Source organism: Falco rusticolus, chromosome 6 (assembly GCF_015220075.1).
Source record: "Falco rusticolus isolate bFalRus1 chromosome 6, bFalRus1.pri, whole genome shotgun sequence".
Taxonomy (NCBI): domain Eukaryota; kingdom Metazoa; phylum Chordata; class Aves; order Falconiformes; family Falconidae; genus Falco; species Falco rusticolus.
Genome location: NC_051192.1, coordinates 11,775,837 through 11,797,873, shown reverse-complemented (window position 1 = coordinate 11,797,873; position 22,037 = coordinate 11,775,837). Strand labels below are relative to the sequence as shown.

The following is a 22,037-nucleotide window of genomic DNA, read 5'->3' as shown; positions in this document are numbered from 1 at the left end:
CACCCCCAACGGCCGCGGTGGGCGGGGCAAGGGCCCCGCGCTCCTCTTCCCCCCGCGCGGCGCGGGCGGGGCTCGCTGAGGGAGCCGCGGCGGGCAGGGCGGCAGGCGGCGCCCCGGGAGGCCAGCGGGAGAGATCACACACAGGTTAACGACGCTGCTTTAATTCAGTTTTTAAATACAACATTCATGAAGTAATTAAAGTAATGCCGAGTTGCCTAAAAAACCCCCACAGTCAACCAACAAACCCAACGCAATCAGCACTTCTGGCTGTGGCCCAAGATCTGATTTGCGCTCTCGGTTCCAAGAGCCTTATGCTAACATGTAGCCAGCCAGCAACGTACTTCTCTAAATATTAATTTTAATAGCAAGTCTTTTAATTCCCTGTTACATTTTCACATCCATGAAATATTCGAAATCACGTTCCTTCTTCCAAGTCTAGAAAAATGCATTTAAGTAGCCATTACACATCTCTTTAAATATATATATATATTAAAAAAAAAAAAAAAAAAAAGGACAATGTGTAATCTGTTTTCAAAAAACAAAACGACAGTGAGGATACAAATACAACTCTAACCCTCACGGCAACGGTTTGTAAGTGGTAAGGGAGAGCTGCCCAGCCAGAAAACATCACCCCGCTCACCGGGCAGGGGGACCCCCGCCTCCCCCTGCCCCTGCTCCGGCCGCAGCGGTCCGGGTTCTCAGCAGCCGCTTATGTCCCGTCGCAGCATCAGGAGCCACTCAGAGTCGCGCTGCCACAGGTTTCTGTACAGGTATCCTAGCGTCTAACAGGGGAGAAAGAAAAAAAGTACACACTTATCATCAAAATGCCGTAAATACCACTCCATTAAACTACTTTTTATGTTCCTCAGTCCTTCGGCTTCATATTTCAAATACAAAAGGGAGATTCCAAGCTGCAGTCAATGACACAAAGTATTGTAAAGAAAATATCAGTAGGATTGTTATATAGATAAATCTAAGGAACCAGTTATTAGGGAAAAACCACTACATCTAATGTATGTGCACTGTCCAAAGTAATTCGTAATTTGAGAAGCTCTTTTCAACTTAATTAGGGAACACTTACCAAACATGTCCAGGATTTTATTAACAGCCTCTTGATTTACATTGTAAGTGAATCCATTGGACCTACAGTTAAAAGAAAAACCCTTTTTTCTTCAATGAATATTTCTTGTTCCGGTCATTTCTACATAAATAATCAGAATTAAACATTTTCGTAACTACATCAAATTTTTCATCCTAACAGCATACATATCAATTTTAAGGACATGGCAGACTTCTAATCAGATTGTACTCAAGGATAGTTACAGTTTCTTTATCCTTCCTCTTGTTCACAAGTCCCCATGTCTCTCTCCCCCCTCAGTTTTTAATAGGGACAACTGCACGAAGAGAGTTTTTGTTTGTTTTCAGTCCTGTAATTTTCAAGACTCTTGCAAAACAGCACCAAATCTTCAGCTGATACCAAATTCTGTTGCACTTGATTGAAAGGGGAATATATTTACAGACATCTACACCTAGCACAGTGACATGGCAGGGGATGTTACAACAGTACTTTGAGCACTTTCCAAGAGCGCTACAAGCCTTAACTGATACATTTTCTTATGCCTCTGTTCAGGAAATAGCTCAGGGTCATCAGCTGCCAACTACGTTCTGTGAAACGCTCAAGACGATGAGGGGACTTGTTGTATCAGGGACTCCCATAGTTATACTTCTAAACACCGTTAAGAAGCACCACAACACAAATTCATTTGGTAACAGGAATGCATGTCACTGCATTTTTGTGTAACAATACCTGTTTTTTAATCTTAGGTCTATAAACTATGAACTGTATATAAAGACTTTAATGACTAAGCTTTCAGTTAAGTTGCTCTGTGATGTTAGTGCTGACCCCCCCCCCCCCAAATTAGTAGTATCCTTGATTATTGCTTACATTGCCTGATGAGGCATACTGTAACACACAGAGTAACTCTTTTATTAAAAATAAGCAAGACTGTTCTCTTTGCTTACCAAAGCCTTGGGAGAAACTTTGAAAACCAAAAGGTAAAAAGGGAGTCAGAACAGCCTGCTAGCGAGTTAATGCATTTTGTTGTTGGGTCCCACAGGAGTCTTTTCACCGGGAAGGGTGTGTGGGGGTGGGGGTGGGGGTGTGTGGTGCACCTCTGCTTCTAAAACATGTACAGAAAGGAATTAGCTGGGTCTCCACCACGACTCAGGTAAATCAAATCAGCCTTCAGTTGACTGGTGCTCAGGCAGTTGAGATTCTACTGTTCTGCTTCATACTAATAGCTTAGTCATTAAGAATTGCCAGTAAGACCACACACGGACTTCTATACACCAAAAAGCCAGTGCTCTTACATTTTCTTCTTCTTTGCTGCACCTAGTTGCACAAGAGCTGCTAAGGCATTTTTCTGCATGTCAGAAGACAGCGCTTCGTAACACTGCGTATTCCCTACAGAGAAAGCAGAAACACAGTTGAAAGCTTTATCACTGTCCATTAACAGGCTACACTTGCAAAATCATATTTTATAACGGCTGTACACACCCTTCTCAAGAAGTTGAAAAACAAAGTTGCGTGCTCCAGGTATAAACTGCTTCTCGGTGAAGGCTTCTTTTGTTTCCTTTGAGAGGTATCTGAAAATTAGCTAACGATAAAAAAAAACAATTAGCACTTCTTTTCTTTTGATTGTCAGCTTGTTATGAATTTCAGACATGTCCTCATAAGTACTACTGTTAAACTTTGAAAAGGGCAGGAGAGGAACTCAAAAGGTATCCTTAAACAGAGCACCTGGAATTTTTATTACTGTTTAACAGGCATGAGAATCCTAAGTAAAATAAATAAATAAGATTCAGTATTACTATAATAGTTACCTTAGACATTAGTTTAACATTCCTGTTCTCACAATCAAAAACAGTGTAATTTTTTTAAAGCAATAGCTGTTTTACAGTTGGGAAAACCTGGGCAGATCAGTACAAGTTCAGCCCAAGTCACACACCCGATCATTAACAGATACCACTAGGTTCAAATGTCTACAGCACCACCAATCTTATGCTGACGTATCTCAGATTTTAGCCTGTGTTTTTGCATACTTTGCTTATTACGTTGCTTAATCTAAGTGTTCAGTCTTATTAAAAACTTGGAAAACCAAAACTATTTAAGGAGCTATACGGATGCCATTAATAATTCCCCAAAAAGCTATTAGATACGAGATGCAAACTCATTTCCATACTTGGCAGGACAGCCCACATAAAATGAACTAAGCAAGAGCTCCTCATAAGAAAAAGCAATGAACCTGATAGCAGCACACTCCCCATGAAGCTTATAAATCCATAACAGGCCATCACATTACAATTTAGTCAACTGGAAGAGTCTGAGCCAAAAGCTGAAATCAGGATCCTAGGGAGAGGGTGGTGGTTTAAGATATTAATTACTGCGATTTCTCAGCTCTTGCACTCCCCAGCCATAAAAACAGTCACTCTTTATACAGCAGAAGTATCACAGCTATCCTAGTTTCCCTGTAAAACACAGGAGGAAGAAAAAAAGGATAATTTTCTGAACAACAACATACCTGATAACCTTCCACAAAAGGTCTAAACATAGCTGACAAGAAAGATACTATACAACTTCCTTTGTCAGTAGGGTAGATTTCCTGTTGACTTGTTTGAATGGCATCACATTTTGCGAGTAGAAAACATCCTTCCTCAAAATCCTGGGAGAGAGAACCGTAACTGAAGTTCTGACATCTACAGTAAGTGCAGCTACCTTTCCCCACAAAATCAACAACAATAAAACCACAACAGGACACCACTTTTATTACTGAACTTGGTCCTCAAGAGACTCCAATCAACATTTTCCTATATACCAAAACCACCCTTATAAAAAGGCAGTGGGAACATGTTCTAAAACACAGCCATATCTCAATGCACAACACGCCTAGGAACAAAGAAAACAGCTTGTGGCTGGTATTGTAACAGCGAGCCTGAGCTCCCTCAGGATTTTGTCAGAATAGGGCCAGGTTGTCTGGTTTAGGGTTTTTTCTGTGGGTGTTCTTTATTTATTTGTAAAGTCAGGGTTTGCCTTTATCTCATGTCCACTGTTTGTGATAAACGATAACGTAGTTCACTGACCTGCCCTCTGCAAAAGAGGCAACACAATGGCCAAAAGTTACAAATTACGGAAATGTCAATGACAAAACCATTTTACTGCCAACATGGGCATAAAAAGGGAGGGGACACAGGACACACACACACACAAAGAACATGAGAGGGTGGGACACAGACATGGCAGACACATGGACAACTAGAGGGGTGGGCTGCTAAGAGATCCCTCAACATTACAGTGACTCCTTCATTTGACTCCAGTAAAGTCAGTCATAGCCAGTCACCTTCCTGTTCCCTGCTTGGTCCTGGTACTTAAGAAAAGCTGCAAAAGGCAACAGTTGCTAACAATGAAAACTAAACATAACAGTGCCCATCGGCCTTTAAAAAAAAGGCCAAATTCTCTTCTATATAAAAATCTGTAAGATTTTAATATAATTTGCAAGTCTTGATGAGTCTCAGGAAAATTATACTTCTCTCTTTTTTTAATGCAGGAAAGATCACAGGTATCACCATCAGATATTTGGCCTTAGTGTTGATAAAAGTCACGTTTAACCAGTTTTAAATCCAAATAAAAACTACACGTGGACTTACCAGTTTATATTGGGTGTAACGTTGAACCAGTTTTTTTACTAATAAACTTGTGCTCACCTGCATTTCAAGCTGGCTGGACTAGAGCCAGCTTTGACCCAGCAGGATGTGTACAAACTGACACGCCAAGTCCTACAGAGAGCAAAGTGCTGCCTGCAGTTTTCACAGCTTGCCTGGGTCCAGCTGTGTTAGAAGAGCACGCAGATGTACTGAGCCTTGCAAGAAGGCAGTATGCTGGAATAATACTGGCTTCATAGGAGTATGGTTGTATGGGGCGAGTGAAACGATGGGAAACTCTTTTCAAGCAAACAGGTTGCAACTAAAGCTTCTATAAGACTCTAAGAAGGACGCTTATGCTATCAGGAAAGTTCGCCCTTCAAAAACCTTCACAGGCTGCATCACCTCAACTCTGTAGAAGATTTTGGCTGCAGAAATGTAAATCAAGCCCTACTATAAGCACTCACCTCATAGTGCTCACAATGTACTTATTTGAATCTACACGAGATAAATGCCAGTAATAAAAAGCTAAAAAGGGCTCAACCATAAACCATCAAATATTAAAAATAAGCCTGTTAATGCACAGGGACATCGAAACCTTCAGAGTTCAGGGTATAAGAGGCACCTGAGCCATTGCACAAACGCTACAGAGCAGATACCACCATGCGGTGCAGTTGAGGAGCGGTGGGTAGAGGCGGGTGCAGAGGCGTGCGCTAACCGATGAGGCACTGGGTGTTGGCACAGTTCTCTGGTAGCCCTGCATCACAGACCACACACGTGGAGCTACACAAAACAACTGATCACAGCTACCCTAGAAGGGGTATAATCAACCAGAGGACAACAGGCACTTAAATGTAGAACTGCGTACTCTATTTGTCAAAGGTAACAAGGGCATACAATGGTTGATCATTAATTGGTATAACACCTATAGTTTAACCTTCCGAAAGAGCAGCAGTGCCCCTCTGCCGCACAGTCTGCAAAAGCTTTGAAGAAAAATTATCCAGGTGTACCCTCAATGAAAATTACTGTTTTGCTTCTGCACTGACAGAACATACCCACTCTGTGACCAAATTAAATTAAATCTACATTAACACTGTTTTCTTCACAGCCTAAGTTCTCTTTCATAACTGAAAGAGCAACAGGACAGTATTTACACTTCATTTAAAAGACTGCTTTATGTACATTTTTATATCTGTGCTAGGAGACTGGTAGCTTTATAAAAAAAAAAGCCAAACTTCTGCTACAGTTCATTTTAGTTGTTCAGAATTGAGCCATTTCTGGATTTTTATTTTTTTACTGGAATAGAGGGAGAAAAAAAAGGTTGCATACACAACCTTGTGGATTCAGACAATGTTTTGCAACTAACCAAATGATCCCCTGTTAAGTTCTCCCTCCCACTTACAGATCAAGTTGATATCACTGTGTTTATCGCAAAGCACTTGTTTGGCAAAGCCCTGATATCAGATGCTATTTTAGTTGGCTGTGTTACTGACTATCAGTATTTTTGTATAAAGCATGTTTTTACCTTCAATGAAATGCCAGGAAAGAAGATGAATTCATCAGAGAAAACATCTCTCAAGAAGCTGAAGCAGCTATAGACTTCCTCTGAAAAAAATATTGTAAAGTATTGTTGTATAAAAACATAATTTTAAACATGTAAGTGAAAAGCCATTTACTCCTTATTTTAAAGGGAGTACCCACTTCAGATAAAATCTGGAGTTGACGTTAAAAGCATACATACGTAATACAGCAGAAACCACTGCAACAGAACATCCAAGCACTCTAAGCACTTGATCCAACTGTTACCAAAAGGAAAGAGCAGGGAGTTGTAGCTTCTCAGAACATGCATTAAATACCACGTAATCAGATGCTGCACAAAACTAAGGTATTTATCCTGTGAAGTTTCTTTAAGAGCCAAGAATTGGAAAACATTGAAATACTTCAGAAATAGTAGTGGGAAGAGAAGAAAGACTGCAAACTGGCTGTACTGCATGCAAGTGTGAGCTGTGCTAGTCTGCTCAACTCCAACAAAGTCAGACACTGAGGAACTGGGATCAGCTCTTCTTAACCCTGCCCTCTCAACACAATATACCTGCTTTCAAAAGTATCAAAGGGTAAACAAACAAAAAAAGCAAGTAAAATACCCCCATCCCCTCCCAACACATCCACCTGATGTCATGGGACCTTATCCAGAGTATAACGGTCTCAGGTAGCTCCCACCAGCTGTCACAGGAACTTCATGCTCCTCTCACAGCTGACAGCACAAGGAGCAAAGCCAGCAGACTCAGGGCTACCCAAACATACCTTTTCTGAAGCTGCTTGTCATCTGCAAGGCAACTGCCACCAGAGATGGACGCACAAACACATTCAGCAGCTGGTTTCTGTAGGTGGCACACATTAGGATGGCCAGAGCACGCTTAAAGACGATTTCCCCTACGGCTCCATCTTCCACTCCTTTATCATTTAGGACCACGTGGCCATTGACAAGCCGAGCAATGTTTGAATGCAGGGTGAGGCCAGATATGACTGCTTTTTTGGCACACAGGTTATCTAGCAGGAGAAGGCAACACTCAGGAAGATGCAAAAGGGAACATAACGGTATTGAAACAGCCTAAAATGCACCAGAATTTCATGAAGTTTTATCACTGAAGACCAATTATTAAATCAAACATTGTTAGAGAAACGTTATAAAATAATCCACACCAGGAACTGGCAGCCTAGGCATACTATGAGATGGGGGAGAGGAAAAATACTTGACATTTCTCTAATGAAAGCACTTTAAATTCTTCCACTTGCTAACAATGAAAAATACTTCCTTTGTCTCTGGAACAAGTATTCTGAGCCTCCAAATAAAAGAGGATAGACACACTAATCGGTAAAGAAACAGAGACCATACTTCTGCTTAGGCATTTTTGACACTACAAGTTTTGAATCAGATGCACAAATCTTGGTAATGTTTTTCCTCAGTTCTCACATACAAGGAAGGCGTCACCCCAAATTAAGTTTAAAGAAATCCTAATGTAAGTATCATTAACATTATATGCCTGCTCAAAGAGAAACCAGACTGTACTTAAACCCAAACCTCTTCTAATTTCATAAGACAACCCTTTTAAAATGCCTAAAGCAAGGAAGTGTGCGGGTTTGGGTTTGTTGTGGGGTTTGGTTTTTTTTAACAGCAAAGTTCTCTGCAGGCAGGCGTGAGTTCCACAAACCTCTGGGCTTTGGTCAGGCTTTTTTGTCAGTGTGACACACCACAAACTTTATTCAGATAAAGAGCAGCATCTCAAGTCTTGAAAATACAGTCACCTTTTTAGAACACTTTACACTTTAAACACTATCAAAACATTCCCTGTGACAAATGTGAACTCTGGTAAGCAAGGAAAGAAGCAATAAAAACTTCTTATTGAACACTAAAATACACTTTACATGTTCACAACACCACAAGCGTATCAAATCCATATAGCCTCTGATAGAAAAAAACCATAATTTTGTATTCTTTCCCCTTAACATATATTTCACATAGAATCTCCTTGCATCTTCTTTGCTCCTTCAGCCTACTTTGTTCCAGTTCTGCTCAAGTTCCCAAGTTTCCTGATGCAGTAAAAAGCAGAAGCCTGAGCAAGTAATTTTGCAGTTCCTGTTTTTAAGATAAAATTTCTAACAGCCAAGCAAATGTTCTGCTTGTAACAACCAACCAGTATGACAAAGGCAGAAACAACCAGCTGTCTGGAGACAGAGGAATGGACAGGGTACGTGTAGTTGCTGACTTGGTGATGTTGCTAAGTTAGCCTTTAAAATGTATTTATTCTTTCAAATTGAATACCATTGAAAACAAAACAACAAACTCTTGTTTCTAGGCAACTGATGCCTAGAGCAGGGCCAGCACACTCCCAACAAAATCTGCTCAGTTGTTGTCATTGCTCTATTTCATCACCATGCTTATTTGCTATTCCCTGACTACATCTCAACTCTACTAAAGTGAAAGCTTCCTCACTGTTGCTAAGAAAATAAACAAAATAAATAAGCAAACCCAAATGTGGTTATGTTTTTCAGTTTACTGTACGGTAAGATTCTAAACAACGTTTAAATATTGCCATGAAATTCTTCCTTTTACCAGTTTGGCAGAAGCAGACCTTGTCTGCATTCACTGCAGTGCAGACCCCTGAAAGGAGAAGTGGTTTTCCAGAAATGACGGAGTTCTGTTATAACTATAGCCTGCTCCTATTTCTTTATTGCAGTAGTGAGAGGGAACCCTGATTATACACAACTACAAAAGCAAAGATCCATAGCTTAAGTCTACCTACAGTGAAAAGGTAAACATACTTGCATTACACATTATTTTTTCTTTGCTAGTTTTACTACTAATGTCCTAAGGCTCTGAAATTAGTTACCTGTGTCACCTTCGTTCACAGACAGAAGTTTAAAACAATTGTTCAGATAGTTTGGAAGGAGAATCAGCCTTTCATAAGCCAATATATACATATACATAACATATATAAAGAGTGTGTGTGTGTGTATGTAAATATATAAATAAAATGACCAAAGAAGCCTTCTACCCAAGTGTCATCAGTGTTTCTGGGGATAAAGCAGAATTTAAAAATAAATAGACAACTTAGTTTTGATTTTCTCTCACCCATTTGTTTCCACTAGTTCTTTGCCACAGTAACAACTTACACTATAGTCAGTATCAAGCAATAAATATAGCATTACAGCAAGTTAACTGCTGCATTCAGAAAGACAGACACTAGGCAAATCTCAGTGCTCTAATAGAAATACCTTATAATTTCCCCTTCATCCACACCTCAGGATATAACTAAAATATCTGTTCTGCTTCCACCTAACTGTTTTTCAAAGTATTATCTTCTACAGGCTAAGTCAGAACCTGTCAGGTTTTAGCATCATTTTTTAGCATATCCTAAAATCCATTTACAACTCCGAGAAAACATGCTGTAAAGTTGTCACCATACAGTGCTTCCACAGAAATATAATTTATCCTTCATAAACAACAGAAGGAATAGAAATAACACTTTCTCTGCATACCAGGCCATTCAACGAATCCTCCAAAAGTCTGAGTTAAGCCTTTAAGCCACTGGGTTTTTTCTATTAGAAGTTCAAAATCCATGGCTGGCAAATTCTGGAGCAGGACAGCAGCAACTAGCACCCATGGGCTCAAAACCATGTTTTCTATTTGCAGGAGCTCCATTTTATAAGCTACGTCACTGACAAATTCTTGGATATCCTCAGATGGCTTTTGGGGAAGATGCCTGAAAAGAACAATGCAATTCAAGGTCAAGCGCTCCAAAAACTGGAATATAAATCACACCCTTCCTTATTTCTTCCATATTGCTCCTGGATCTATAACTACTTTACAGCACCTAACATCTGGAGGGTGATTCTATGTCCTGTGTAGAACAGAAGTACAGAGCATAACATCAGTAGCTTCATGACACTATTTGAAACACATCTCTCTGTATTGATGCTGTGCACTTGCTATCTCGAAATAAAATTCAAAAGCATTGTGTTTTATATAACAAATTGCAAAAGCCACCCAATCCAGTCATAACTACAGGTCCCTGGCACATGATCACATAACACACTTTGCAGTAATAAAGCAAGAAGGGAGAGAAAGGCAGAACTTTTAAGTGGCAAAACCACCAAATTCTCAGAAAACAGAGCTTTGCCTGGCTCACGTATCACATTAAATTTTAAAATGGCATCTTCTCGTCACAGTGCAAAGCTATTCAAGTAACAACCTGTTTCAGAAACACCCAATCACAAGCACGATAAACCTCTGCTCAGACAAAACAGGTTCGGCGGTCTGAATAGTCAGATGGAGGGGAGGGGAGAGAAGTTGAAAACAAAGTACAAGAGAATATCTTCATTATTTTACATAGGTGAGGACTAAACAAATGCTTTTCCTAGGCATACACCACGGAAAGATGTGGTACCTGGGAACCAAATTGTATGGGCACCGACTGATTCTCCCAGATGCCAAGGTTCTAAGTGATACCGGCTGGCCAACGTAGATATGTATGGTACCAAAATTGTCACTGAGGATTCTTCTGGCTTTTAACAACCCCTATGAAAATGGGAAGAGTAAAACTCAAATTTTGGTGCCACAGGGTGTATATACATCCACCTATGTTCTGTTCTTAAGGAATTTACATACAGATGTAGATTCTTTGGGCTTTGGGACTCCCAGGAGTTCATATGCATAGAGAGATTCTTCTAATATCCTCTCATAACTGATGCTGATGGGAACAAGGTACGTGTCAAAGACTTCACGTTTAAAAAATGGTTCCATCACAATGCTGAGAAGACCTGCAAATTGAAAAAAAAAAGAAAAAAGTGAACCATTTGTCTTTTTTGAGGAAGGAAAAGCAACGGCAATTTAACTTTGAAAAAGATACCTTCAAATTTTAGAAACTGATTATAGGTGTGCACTGTGCCTGTTCTCTTGTCAATCAAGCAGAAGCACAAAACATTGCTCAAGCTTTAAAACAGAAGGCAAATGTAAGCAATGCATTTGGACAGCTTGTTTGTGCTTTTTGCAGCAGTGCTGCTCTGCACTCAAACAGCATCTTTCTTCTGCCCATTACTCCTACAGTTAGCTTACAGTATTTCTCTGCTGGTCAGGGGACACCTATTTTCTAGAAAGAAAAGGGCGAAGAGTTACGCAATTAAGTACACAACAGGGCAAAGGGAGAGAAAGCAGTAGAGTGCTAGAGACGTGTATTGCCATTCTTTGTATAGCCTTGGAATTCCAAGCATAGTGTTTTCCACTATTCTGACAGGCCTCACCAGTTTCCCACCACTTTAACATCCCTTCCTGTCTGAAGAACTTAGTTAGTGGCACATAGCCACTAACGAAAATATAAGAATCATAAAAAGTTCCAAGTGTTCAACAAACCTACCAAACTTTGGAGTCAGAGTCTTGGCAGTGCGGCTTCTAGTCCCTTCAAGAAAAAATTCAATTGGGGCATAGCCACTCTTCAAATGTAAAATAAAAAGAAAAGCTGGTCAGAAAAAAAACTTTTCTTCTTTACTGCCTGTAAATAGTTTCAAGTACTTAAAATGTAAGTAAAGGTTTTTTTAATGGAAGCCAGGCATATCTAACTTCAGTAATTTCTAAGCTCATATTCATCCATTGCATTTGACACACCATATAGTTAAATTAACAAAAATACTGTGTCTGTCATGAGATACAGGCACATGATCCAAAGCAAGTGATGAGCAGCAATTTGTTTAGTACCTACTGTTGAACTATAATAACAACAGAGTGCATGCATGCTCTTCACCGACAGTAATTCTGAGGTAGAATGCATTTAATCAGATCACAGTGAAGACTTTCAACCTCATAGCTATAATATCATGCATATTTCACATGAATCATTCCAACAAGTATTTCTTAAGCATACATTTTTAGAGTTCAATAGTTTATTTACCCTTAACATCGTTTTTACATATTCAGCAAACACTGCCCAGTAGAGTCTGTTCCCACCAAAGGAACGTCGCATAAAAAAGGCACCTGCCCTTCGTAGCAGCTCACCAACTATCTTCATTCCTAGGAAATCTGAAAATCAAACAAACACCAAAACCACACACACAAAACCTATTGATTAATATCAGCTGTCACAATCAATCACTTTCTATATATACACTGATCCAATTGCCAGAATAAAGATCTCTTCCAAGAATTCTGTTGTTACAAATACCTTTCTTTGCTCTCAGATTGTCTGCAAGACTTATGTGAATGTGAATGGCATATTATAATATGCTTGCTTTTTTTTTGGGTAAGCAGCATTCACTTAGAGCAATTTATTTTCATAATTTAGATGGCCAGATCTCAACCATAATAAATACTTAAGTTTTGAAGTAATTGTCTCTCTCACCTTCAGAAAAATCAGTTACCACTAAATATATCCTAGAAGACACAGAAATTAAATAGGATAATATAGTGTAACTGGTTAGTTATGATTCTGACTCATCACTTTGTACACCAAACTGGCTAGAAGTTTTTAGTTTTCTAGTTTTAAGCAGTGATGGTCAACACTTGTCAAAACCAGGAAACACTTAAATGTTAACAAATTTATTAGGGAAGCATTTAAAACAAGTCTACACATCAGCTGGCCATGTGCCGCTTCAACCTCCTTGCCACCTCAATCCATGAAACACTTGAGAACAGATATTTGATCGGTAAAATAAATTCACATTTCCAGCTAAAACAGTGACAATAACTGCCTTGAAGATGTCATATAATATGTCACACACACATATGTATGTGAGATAGATATCTATGTAAAAATATATGAAAAAAATAGATAAAAATAAACTGGCTACAGGACTATGGGCAGCCATAGTAGCTGTCAGAGCTTCCCATGTGCAGAGGTCCATCTTCTTCCCTTAATCTCCCACCACCCTCCCTCTCTCACTACAACATAGACTGTATCCCACCCTCCTGCCATGTCCTCAACAACCCAACCGGGACTGACTCCATGCTCAGCGCCCCTCCCCACCACACACTGCCACCCCACAAAATGGGACTGAAATGCATCCTTTCAAGCCCACACCACCTCACCAGCTCTGTGCCTCTAATCTGACCTGCTCCCAAGACCTGAGATAGAAACCAAATCCCAGCACCAGCCAGATTCCCGCTAATGCACCGTATGAGCATGTACTCTGGTGTTACTGGTAACTGTTTACCTTCCCTTAGCTAACCCCCACAGATCTATCTGCATCCTACTTGAAGCCAAGCGATAACTGACAAAGCAGAGGCACTTTCCATCTATATCAGAAAAGCGTCTCTCCACTCAGCACAGGTACCACTTGAGAGTGAGTTTGTAAACCGCATCTTGTGAACCTCTAACACAGTATGCAGTAAATACAACTACAACCATAGGGAACTGTGTTTTCTCCAGAGGAATTTAAAATACTACACATGTGCAGCAGTCTAATCAGGCTGCAAGCCCCTAATTCTGAAGAACTTTGACCCCAAAACACCTGAAAAAATGTTAATCACTAAAAAAATAATCCCTCTAAGATGAACTAATAGTATCTTAAGATACTGTTTTGAGGCCCAAAACACAAAAAGGGTCTAATCCAAAAGTCAGCAAAGGATTTCACTGATACCTATGGCAGCACGTGACCAGATTCTGAACAATATGCGACAGGTAAGCAGCTGCAACACCTTGATCAAGGCAGCTATGAGACATCAACTTCTGATTACACCAGAATCTAACCCGCAGCACCCAGAGGCAAGATAGCACTAACTCAAAGACCGGCAGAATCTTGTCTTCCCTAGCAAGCACATTCTCCCAGCTTCTGCTAATTTTCTGCTGGTCTTCCTAACCTCTGTAAAAGCAGACTACAGGAGAGCAGCAGGCTCCCAGACCTTAGCTAGCTTGCCTATGCACATTACAGTGCTGCACCAGACCTAAGGTTGCTGTCTGCCTGCTTGGAAGACCTGGTTGATACCCAAGACTTCCAAGATGAGGTTTCTCAGTTAAGTGCTGCCAGAGTCCAGATTTTCAAAAAGCACATTAACTCAGAAGACATTTACTGTTAAAGTCTTCAGGAATTGATCTCCACAAATATACTGGCTTAATCTGCTTTAGAATTAAGTATGTCCAAAATTGTGACCTCTGATGTGAAATTTCCTTTCCCAGCCAGTTCTGCTCTCAGCACTCCACGTAACAGAGTTCTGCCAATGCTTCAAGGGAATCAGCTGCATCAGCAACAAGCGCAAGGGTCATATCTGGTTATTATGACAACACTTGAAACCATATATCACAAAAGATTCTCCATACACAGTACATCTTGTGCAAGTTTTTGCCTGTTCCCAGGCCAAAAAAGCAATATAGAAGTCTTTTTCACAACATCTATCTTTGCCCCAGCCTTGGATCTATAGACGGGGTATTACTGGGTGAACTTGCTATGAAAAAAATAATCTTTGATTGGACTCGGCACCAATGAGAAGCTTTCAGACACTGTTAAGTGTCTCACCCAAGGAGGTTTGAACAAGACATATTTGGAACAGAAGTTAAACACAACTACTTATAGTAGCAGCTACCAGACCCCTTGCTACTGATTCTCTGAATCCTGAAAACATCATCAAAAGAACATACTTGCCTATTCCTGCAGCAATGACAGGCAAAGCCAAGTCATACGTGTATAGCAAGTAAGACAGCATCAAAAAGTCTACGTAGCTTCGGTGACTGGGCAGCAGTACAACGGGATGCTCCTGAATGGCGTGTTGTAACTAAAAAAAACCAGCACAAACAATACTGTTCCAACATTTATTGACTGTTGAAATTTGCAAATACAGACCTTCACAGGCTTTAAGGCAAACAGAAGCTGATTTGTTTGAGGGTGGTTTCTCTGTCCACATGCTCTATACCTTTTTCAGCACAGAACCATAGGAAACTTGGAGCAGTAGTTTTCAGACTAGCAACCTGTGGTTCACAAGCATTACAAGATTCAAAAGCCAGAGCCACCTCACTACTTGATAGTCTAATTCAAATCCCTTCTGATAGGGATGGGAAACCCAATAAGGGCTGTCAGGGCTGACATTGCTGTCTTCCAGGAGAAGCATTACACCCTCCAGAACAATGAATGAATGCAATGAAACAGGGGGCCAGCAGCTCTCTGGAAGACTGAGGCAAACTTAAAGCATCTCCTGCCTCAGAGGCACACAGTGTTTCACCACCCTTAGCCGTACGAAGGTTTTTGCAGAACAGCCAACCCACTCAGCCAAATAAAATGAAGTTTTCAACCCCAATTCAGCTAAATGCATTACTAAATTTAAAATAGCAGATAGAAAAAACTCTTTTCACTGACACAAGGCATTCCTTACCACACAAAGTGCTTGGAAAATGTAAAAGAAGTCCTGCTGACTGTTTGCCTCTCAAATACTTATGTATCATCTGCCTTTCCCCCTATCCATTTACTAAGAAATGCAGTAATAAACACAAATGCAGTCTTTTTTTTCCAAAGGCTATTTTTCATATTTGTTACTTGGTGCAAAGATTAGAGTCTTTGTTCAAGTGACTGGTATGAAAATATAACTTCCTCCCTCAGTACTCACTCTCTGCATTCCTTCTTCATTCACACAAACTCTCTGGAAAAGCTGTTTAAATATTTTGCTCAGAGTAAAGGCAAAAAATCTGACAGCTCCTAATTGCATGCTGTGGCCCATCTCATCCAGGATTTCCATGGCTTCTTCTTGAATAATATCAGGCGATTCTCCCATCTCTTTTGCTAACTGATGAGAAACAAAAACAAAATAGCAGTGAGATGTTTCCTTCTCCTTGCTCATGCACGCTGTTTTATGTGCCACAACAATTATGGCAGAACTACTGCAGTAGTCAGCAAGATTTTATTTTGTGATAGGCATGCATCTAATCATACAGAATCCGTTCAGCGTCAGCCAACAAGAGAAAGCCAAGTTAAAGCTGTTCAAAAAGCAAGAACGAGCTTAGATCTCAATGGTGGGGGGCAGGGTGCGCAACAACTTCCTCCCCCACCCCAAACACACCAACTGAATGTTTTAGCCTGTAGCATCTTCATGGGAGACCTAAGTTCAAAGAACACTTCCTATATTATCAGTCTGAAGACGGCTGTATGCTACTTTCTTTGACTAATAAAATTAAACCTATGTTTGCAGAGATATTCACAATGTAAAACTTTCAAGTGCATTTGGGTTAGATTTTTAAGACTTGGCTGAAGAACCTCAGCCCTATCACCATTCAGTTTCTTTGTAATGTATTACTTTGGCAATGGTCAGTTGAAATGCATACAAAGCACTGTCTCTACAAACTTTGCATATCAGTTATCCTTTTTCTGTTGCTATGCTTACTCCCTTTTGAAGTTTCTTAAAACAGATTTAAATAATGGTTGCCCCTCCTATTTGATACTTTGATTCTAGAAATATTTAATGGGCAAGTTAGTCTTTTACTGTTACGGAGTGAGGAACATGCCTTTAACTGAACATGGAGGAAAGAGAATGGCAGAAGAAAAAGCCTCCAAAAAAGCATGGCTGTTTAAACACCAGCACTGCTTACCTATTATTTCTATTTTGTGACATACGAGAAAATCCATCTCCTCCAATCTACCTCCATATACCACCTTACTATCATATCTACTGGTTCAATCGTGTTTTAATAAATGCATTACCCTTCATCCTGTGTATTTCCACATGTAGCTATAACTGATTATTTTAACCATTTTAAATGGGAAAGAGATACTGTTCTCATTCACCAATAAAAGGCTTACCACACAGCTGATCCTGCGTGAATTAAGTGCACACCCACTACAGAACTAAACACTTACACCCCAAAATCAGGTATCAAAAACTCAGACTAGTCATATAGAGCAAGCTAAACCAAATGCACTTAATTTCACATACTGAACATTAGTAACCTCAGCAACTTGTAACAAGAACAAATTCTATTACGCCTGTGTAACCCCTGCCCAGACAGGAGGCCCACTGATCATAGACTGTTGGGCATATTGCCAAAGGCAGTCTCAGTTAGATACTTCCAGTAATCTCTAGTGCAAAGCTGATAACTAGTTTGGAATGGCAGGTCTGCTAACCACCCTCAACCACTTGACACTAGCCAGGAAAACAATTTTCCATCAAAAAAGCAGCACTTCAGAAGAAAACATCAAAAAAATGTCCTATCAAATCCTTTGTAAAATATTTTCTTTCAATAAATGTTTTAATGTTTCTAAAGTTGAAAGATTCTTTTTTTTATTATTTTATTTCATACTACTTGGCAATTCATGATGGCTATATACTTTGTAGAACATGGTGTAGTCTGTCACTTTGTAACAGGTTTTGATGTATCATAGGTAACACTGACCATTTACAAAAACAACAGAAAAATTTTAGGGTAGCCACTCACTCAGGACTAACCAAACCATCATATATACTTCTATTGGCCTGGAATTACTTTCCATCAATACTGAAAATAGTTACTCTGCTAACTAACACACACTTTTTATTTCAGCCATTTCAACACAATGTAAAATATCAGCCAGTTTGACTATAAAATATTTTATTCATTACAAAGTAGCAGCTGCCCTTCATCTCAAAACAAAAATAGTTACGTCTCAGACAGTGTTTCTAATTCAAAGAATTCTCTGTGAAATTTAACCCTCATTTTAGGGAAAGTAGCATTTATGACAGATTCATCAATATACCACTTGCCTATTAAATCCCTACAAGGCATCCTCAAGGTACAAAAATGTCTATTAAGAAGAAGAGTGTTTATGACTTTCACAGTGTTGTTCTGTGGCAAGGACAGTGGAGGAGGGGGCAGGGGGAAAGCCAAGCACATTAGATAGGTTAGGTGGTGAAGTGTTGTATATACAAACTCAAAACACTATTTCATCAGTGAGCTATCCAACAGCTTTAGTGGCAAGTCCACGGTAAACTGATATTTGTTTTTCCTGCCAACAGAGTACAGCTCTTCAGCTACTGATTATTTGGACCATCCTTCCAACTACAGCTATCATGTTTGACAAGGTCAGCAATAATCTTTTTTTCCCCTGCTGCCACAGAAATCTTGGCTGTGCTCAATTTATCTCGTCTTACAGCTCAGTGTCCAGACTCACCTGCTTGATAACATATTGAACTTGCTCTGACTGGAGAACAGCACTTTTGATAGCATTTGGCTTGCAAGGTGAAAGTCCCTTGTAGATCACAGGAGTATAGCATTTCATCGCATATCTCAAGTCACTGGACAATCGTCTTTCCTCCAAGATATCTTCAAACTCATCTCTTTTCTTTGATGTGAGCTCTTTCTGCTAGGAACATACAAATATAGAATGAGACACTGTCTCGAGCCATTCAGTGGTCTGCTTGGCTGCAGTACCAAGGTAATGGCATGCAACATTTTCGCAGTGTTTGGGGTTTCTTTTTAGCTTTCTATAGAGCCTGCATTCCACACTCTCAGTGCATGAACAATTACCTGCTTGGAACAACACTGCAGAAACTAAAAAGAAGAGAGAAAAAAAAAAAAAAGCCAACACAAACCCCCAACCCTTCCCAACCTCAAAGATCCCCAAATCACCCTATGCCACATGTTACTTAATTCTGCCCAACAGGAAGAAGTTAAGAGAACACCTGGGCTTTGAAAGTTAAAGTGCCTTGCCTCCAGCCTCTCCATGATTAATAGGTATTAACTAAAACACCTTTGGTTCCAACTCTCACAGCTGCATGAAGACAATGCCATGAATGATATTAGAAAAACACAATCATGAACACAAAAAAATAATCCCTGCTACTTTTAGCTGCATCAAGGACATTAGTGATCTGTGTTGGCCTGCCCCAAGCTTGCACGTAAGATACATAAAACACAATCAGGCAGGAACAAACCAAAAGAACCATTATCAGCCACATGAAGATCAAAACGCAATATGGTGCACACATAGGTAAAAAGAGAACACAGCCTCTAAGCAACCAACACCACTGCTAAGCAGGAAAGCAAACAGTACGTGAAGAATTAATTGTGGATCCACCCCACTGCAGAAATCTCGATGACAAAACTCCTCTTGAGCCAGTAGGCATCCCCTGCGCTGGAGAGAGATGTCTCCTATTATCTCCTATAACACCACAGTTCGTATGAATGACGCCTCAGTCTTTCCATAACTGAAACTGTATTTCTCTGAACTTCAAAACATCAGCAATAGCCACCAGACAAGGAAGGCAACTGCAGCAAGCCTCTGTGAAACATAAATATAGACGTATTGGTTGTGATCAAGTATATTTATTAGAAGAAGATGCTAAAAATAAAAATGCTTATGTCTTCCCCTACAGCACCACCTGAAGGGTAGCACAGGCACCCCTTTCATTCATTCTGCCTCCTCTCCCTATACACAACCTGTGCAGAACCAACCTGATAATGAAGGATAAAGCATGTTGTTTCATCAGCTCTTACAACGACCTTTTCTGATGTTGAGAGGAAAGCCTGGCCAGCAAACACATGGAGGAACACCAGGAACAGACAAGCAAAATGCCCAGCAATGGCAGCTGGGTTTTCAACCTTTGGAGAGGGAGTCAGGTTTCACTGCCAGCTGACCGTAGCCACATCAGCAACACCATCAAAGCAGCTGACATTTTAAAGTAGAGAGCAAACATTTAGTTCCTGTTCATTCATCAAGACACTTTGGCAAAACAAAACAAAAAAAAAAATCCCACAAATTGGGAATACCTCCACTTAAGAAGCACAACAAATCCTTCAAAGTCTCAATTGTATCAAAAGGCATTTTCATTTTATCAGGGAACACAAATCCTACTGTAATGTTTGACCTTCTCATATTTCCCCCCCACAGTAGAGTCAAATTTGGATACCATCCTTCTACTATGGTACCATTTGGGAAAACATCCAAATTTTCTTTCCATTACTGTACTTCAGAGAATTGTCCCACAGTTAACTGCAGAATGAACTCTCCAGGCACATTTAAAACAATCCTATACAAGGTATTAAACCCAGGCCTGTATTCATTTAAAACTTTTAGGGTTTTTTCCCCTGTAAGATTTAGCATTACAGTTTTCAATCTTTATTCCGCAGCTTTCAGCTAGCTGGTGTTTTGCAAGAGATTGTTAAGACTGAAAATAGTTTGTATTAGCCATCTGTTGACACTGACACCTTATATCAACCCCCATGATTAAAAATAAAACAGAAAATAAAATCCCTTATGCTCTGTAAGCGTGAAAAAAGATAGCTCAGAACAGAATCAGAAAAATTAGGTGGCTCTATATATACACCTGCTTAGATCAGTATGTGACAAGTCATTGCTCAAAGAATCTAAGCAACATTTAGGTCAACTACCAAAGTTTAAATCCTGCGATGTGCAACTACACAAAACCCAGACAAAGAAACCCAGCACTCAGCTCGGGTATCATCAGCCACATCAGCAGTCACCGCGCTGCTACAGCTGTTCCCCAACACGGCTCTGGTGAGTGCTTTTGCAAAGGTCATGGCCCATTGAAAAGTCACCTCTCTGCTACTTTTTTGACCCTTCCAGATTTGATGTGCAACTGATTGCTCTCCATGGCAATTGTTATTTTCATACCCTGTCCATGAGTAGTGCTGAGGGAGCCAAAACACACACTTTACCAACCGCTAAAGAAGAACGGTGCTTTTACACATGACAGCCGAGCTGCTGGTCCAGCTTCAGTTGCCAACTGGTAGAGAGCACACAGAGTATGTGCTGTTGGTGACCTTGGCATCAGAAAATTCAGCTACACGCACTGTTCCTGCAACCCTGGTGAAGCACAACAGCAACACAGCAGGAGCCTGGAACACACCTGCCTCCGTACAACCTTCGGCGGCAATAAAACATGGGTGCTCACGATCATCGTGCTTGGGATAGCAGCGTACAGCCAAGGAGGCACAGGAGAGAAGTTTGGGAACCTCTGGCAAAACCAGCTGTTTCCCTCCTCCCCCAGTCCCCCCTCCAAATGCAAGCAGAGAGGGGGGTTTAGCACCCACACCCAAATCTCCTGGTCTGGGGCTGGCATAGGAGCTGCAGAGGGAAAACAAGGTCACTGGTGTCAACGCAGGAGAACCCGCTTCAGCCCCTCCACCGCCGCCACCATCTGCCAGGCCGGCCAGCACCTCCCTGAAGGTGGGCCCCACCGCTCTGGTCGGTGCTTCACGGCGCTCGGGGCGGGGGGAGAAGCGGCGCTCGGGATCGGGAGCTGTGACTGTCGCGACACGACAGGTGCTGGGGAAGCAGCTGAGGGGACGCGGGCTCGGGGTGCGCAGCGGCGGGGGAGGTGAAGTCGTGAGGGGGGAACGTGCGGTCCCGCCCGGCCGCCACCTGCCCCCGCAAGGCCCGGGACAGGCCTCGGCGCCCCCCGCAGCCCCCGCGCCGGGGTCGGGCCGGGCAGGCTGCGGGCCACACACCCACACCCACCACAAGCCTCGGAACTCCCTGCGGAGCGCGGCCGCCGCGGCCCCCGGGCCCCAGACCGGCGAGGAAGGTCGCGCCTGGCGCCGTCACTCCGCTTCAGAGCGAACGGCACCGCCAGGGCGCGGGGGCGAGGCGGGCAGCCCCCCTCCCCCCGGCCCCGCTGCCTACCGAGTACATGGGCGCCCCTCGCCGCGCCCGCCCGGGCGCCGCCGCCGCCGCCATGGTCCTGCGAGCTGCGCCGCGCCGCCCCGCGCCCCGCTCCCCCGCCCTACCCCGTCGCGGCGGCCTCCCGCCCGCAGCCGCCTCCCGTAGCGCCCATGGCCCCGCGCCGCCCCGGCTCGGCTGCCCGGCGCGCTGCGGCAGGCGCGGCGGAGGGCGGGGGGACCGCGCGATGGGCGGCGCCATCTTGGGGGCGACGG

The 22,037-nt window shown here is 41.7% G+C and overlaps 1 protein-coding gene across 2 annotated transcripts; it reads right to left on the bottom strand.

Annotated features, from left to right (window-relative positions):
* Positions 1-141: 141 nt before the first annotated feature.
* On the bottom strand, positions 142-22,023 carry GNPAT (glyceronephosphate O-acyltransferase). Of its 2 annotated transcripts, none has more exons than XM_037391165.1 (16): positions 21,787-22,023; positions 18,313-18,504; positions 15,782-15,958; positions 14,827-14,956; positions 12,144-12,271; positions 11,613-11,688; positions 10,868-11,019; positions 10,647-10,777; positions 9,739-9,962; positions 7,003-7,248; positions 6,224-6,303; positions 3,582-3,722; positions 2,558-2,657; positions 2,371-2,464; positions 1,082-1,143; positions 142-782 (listed from the first exon to the last, which is right to left on the bottom strand). In XM_037391165.1, the coding sequence occupies exons 1-16, from the start codon at positions 22,021-22,023 to the stop codon at positions 739-741; spliced, it is 2,214 nt and encodes a 737-aa protein (XP_037247062.1). In that variant the 3' UTR covers positions 142-738. The 2 variants fall into 2 exon arrangements, with proteins under 2 accessions (XP_037247062.1, XP_037247063.1); XM_037391166.1 differs by having other exon boundaries at positions 18,313-18,501; positions 21,787-21,847.
* Between the last annotated feature and the right edge of the window lie 14 nt (positions 22,024-22,037).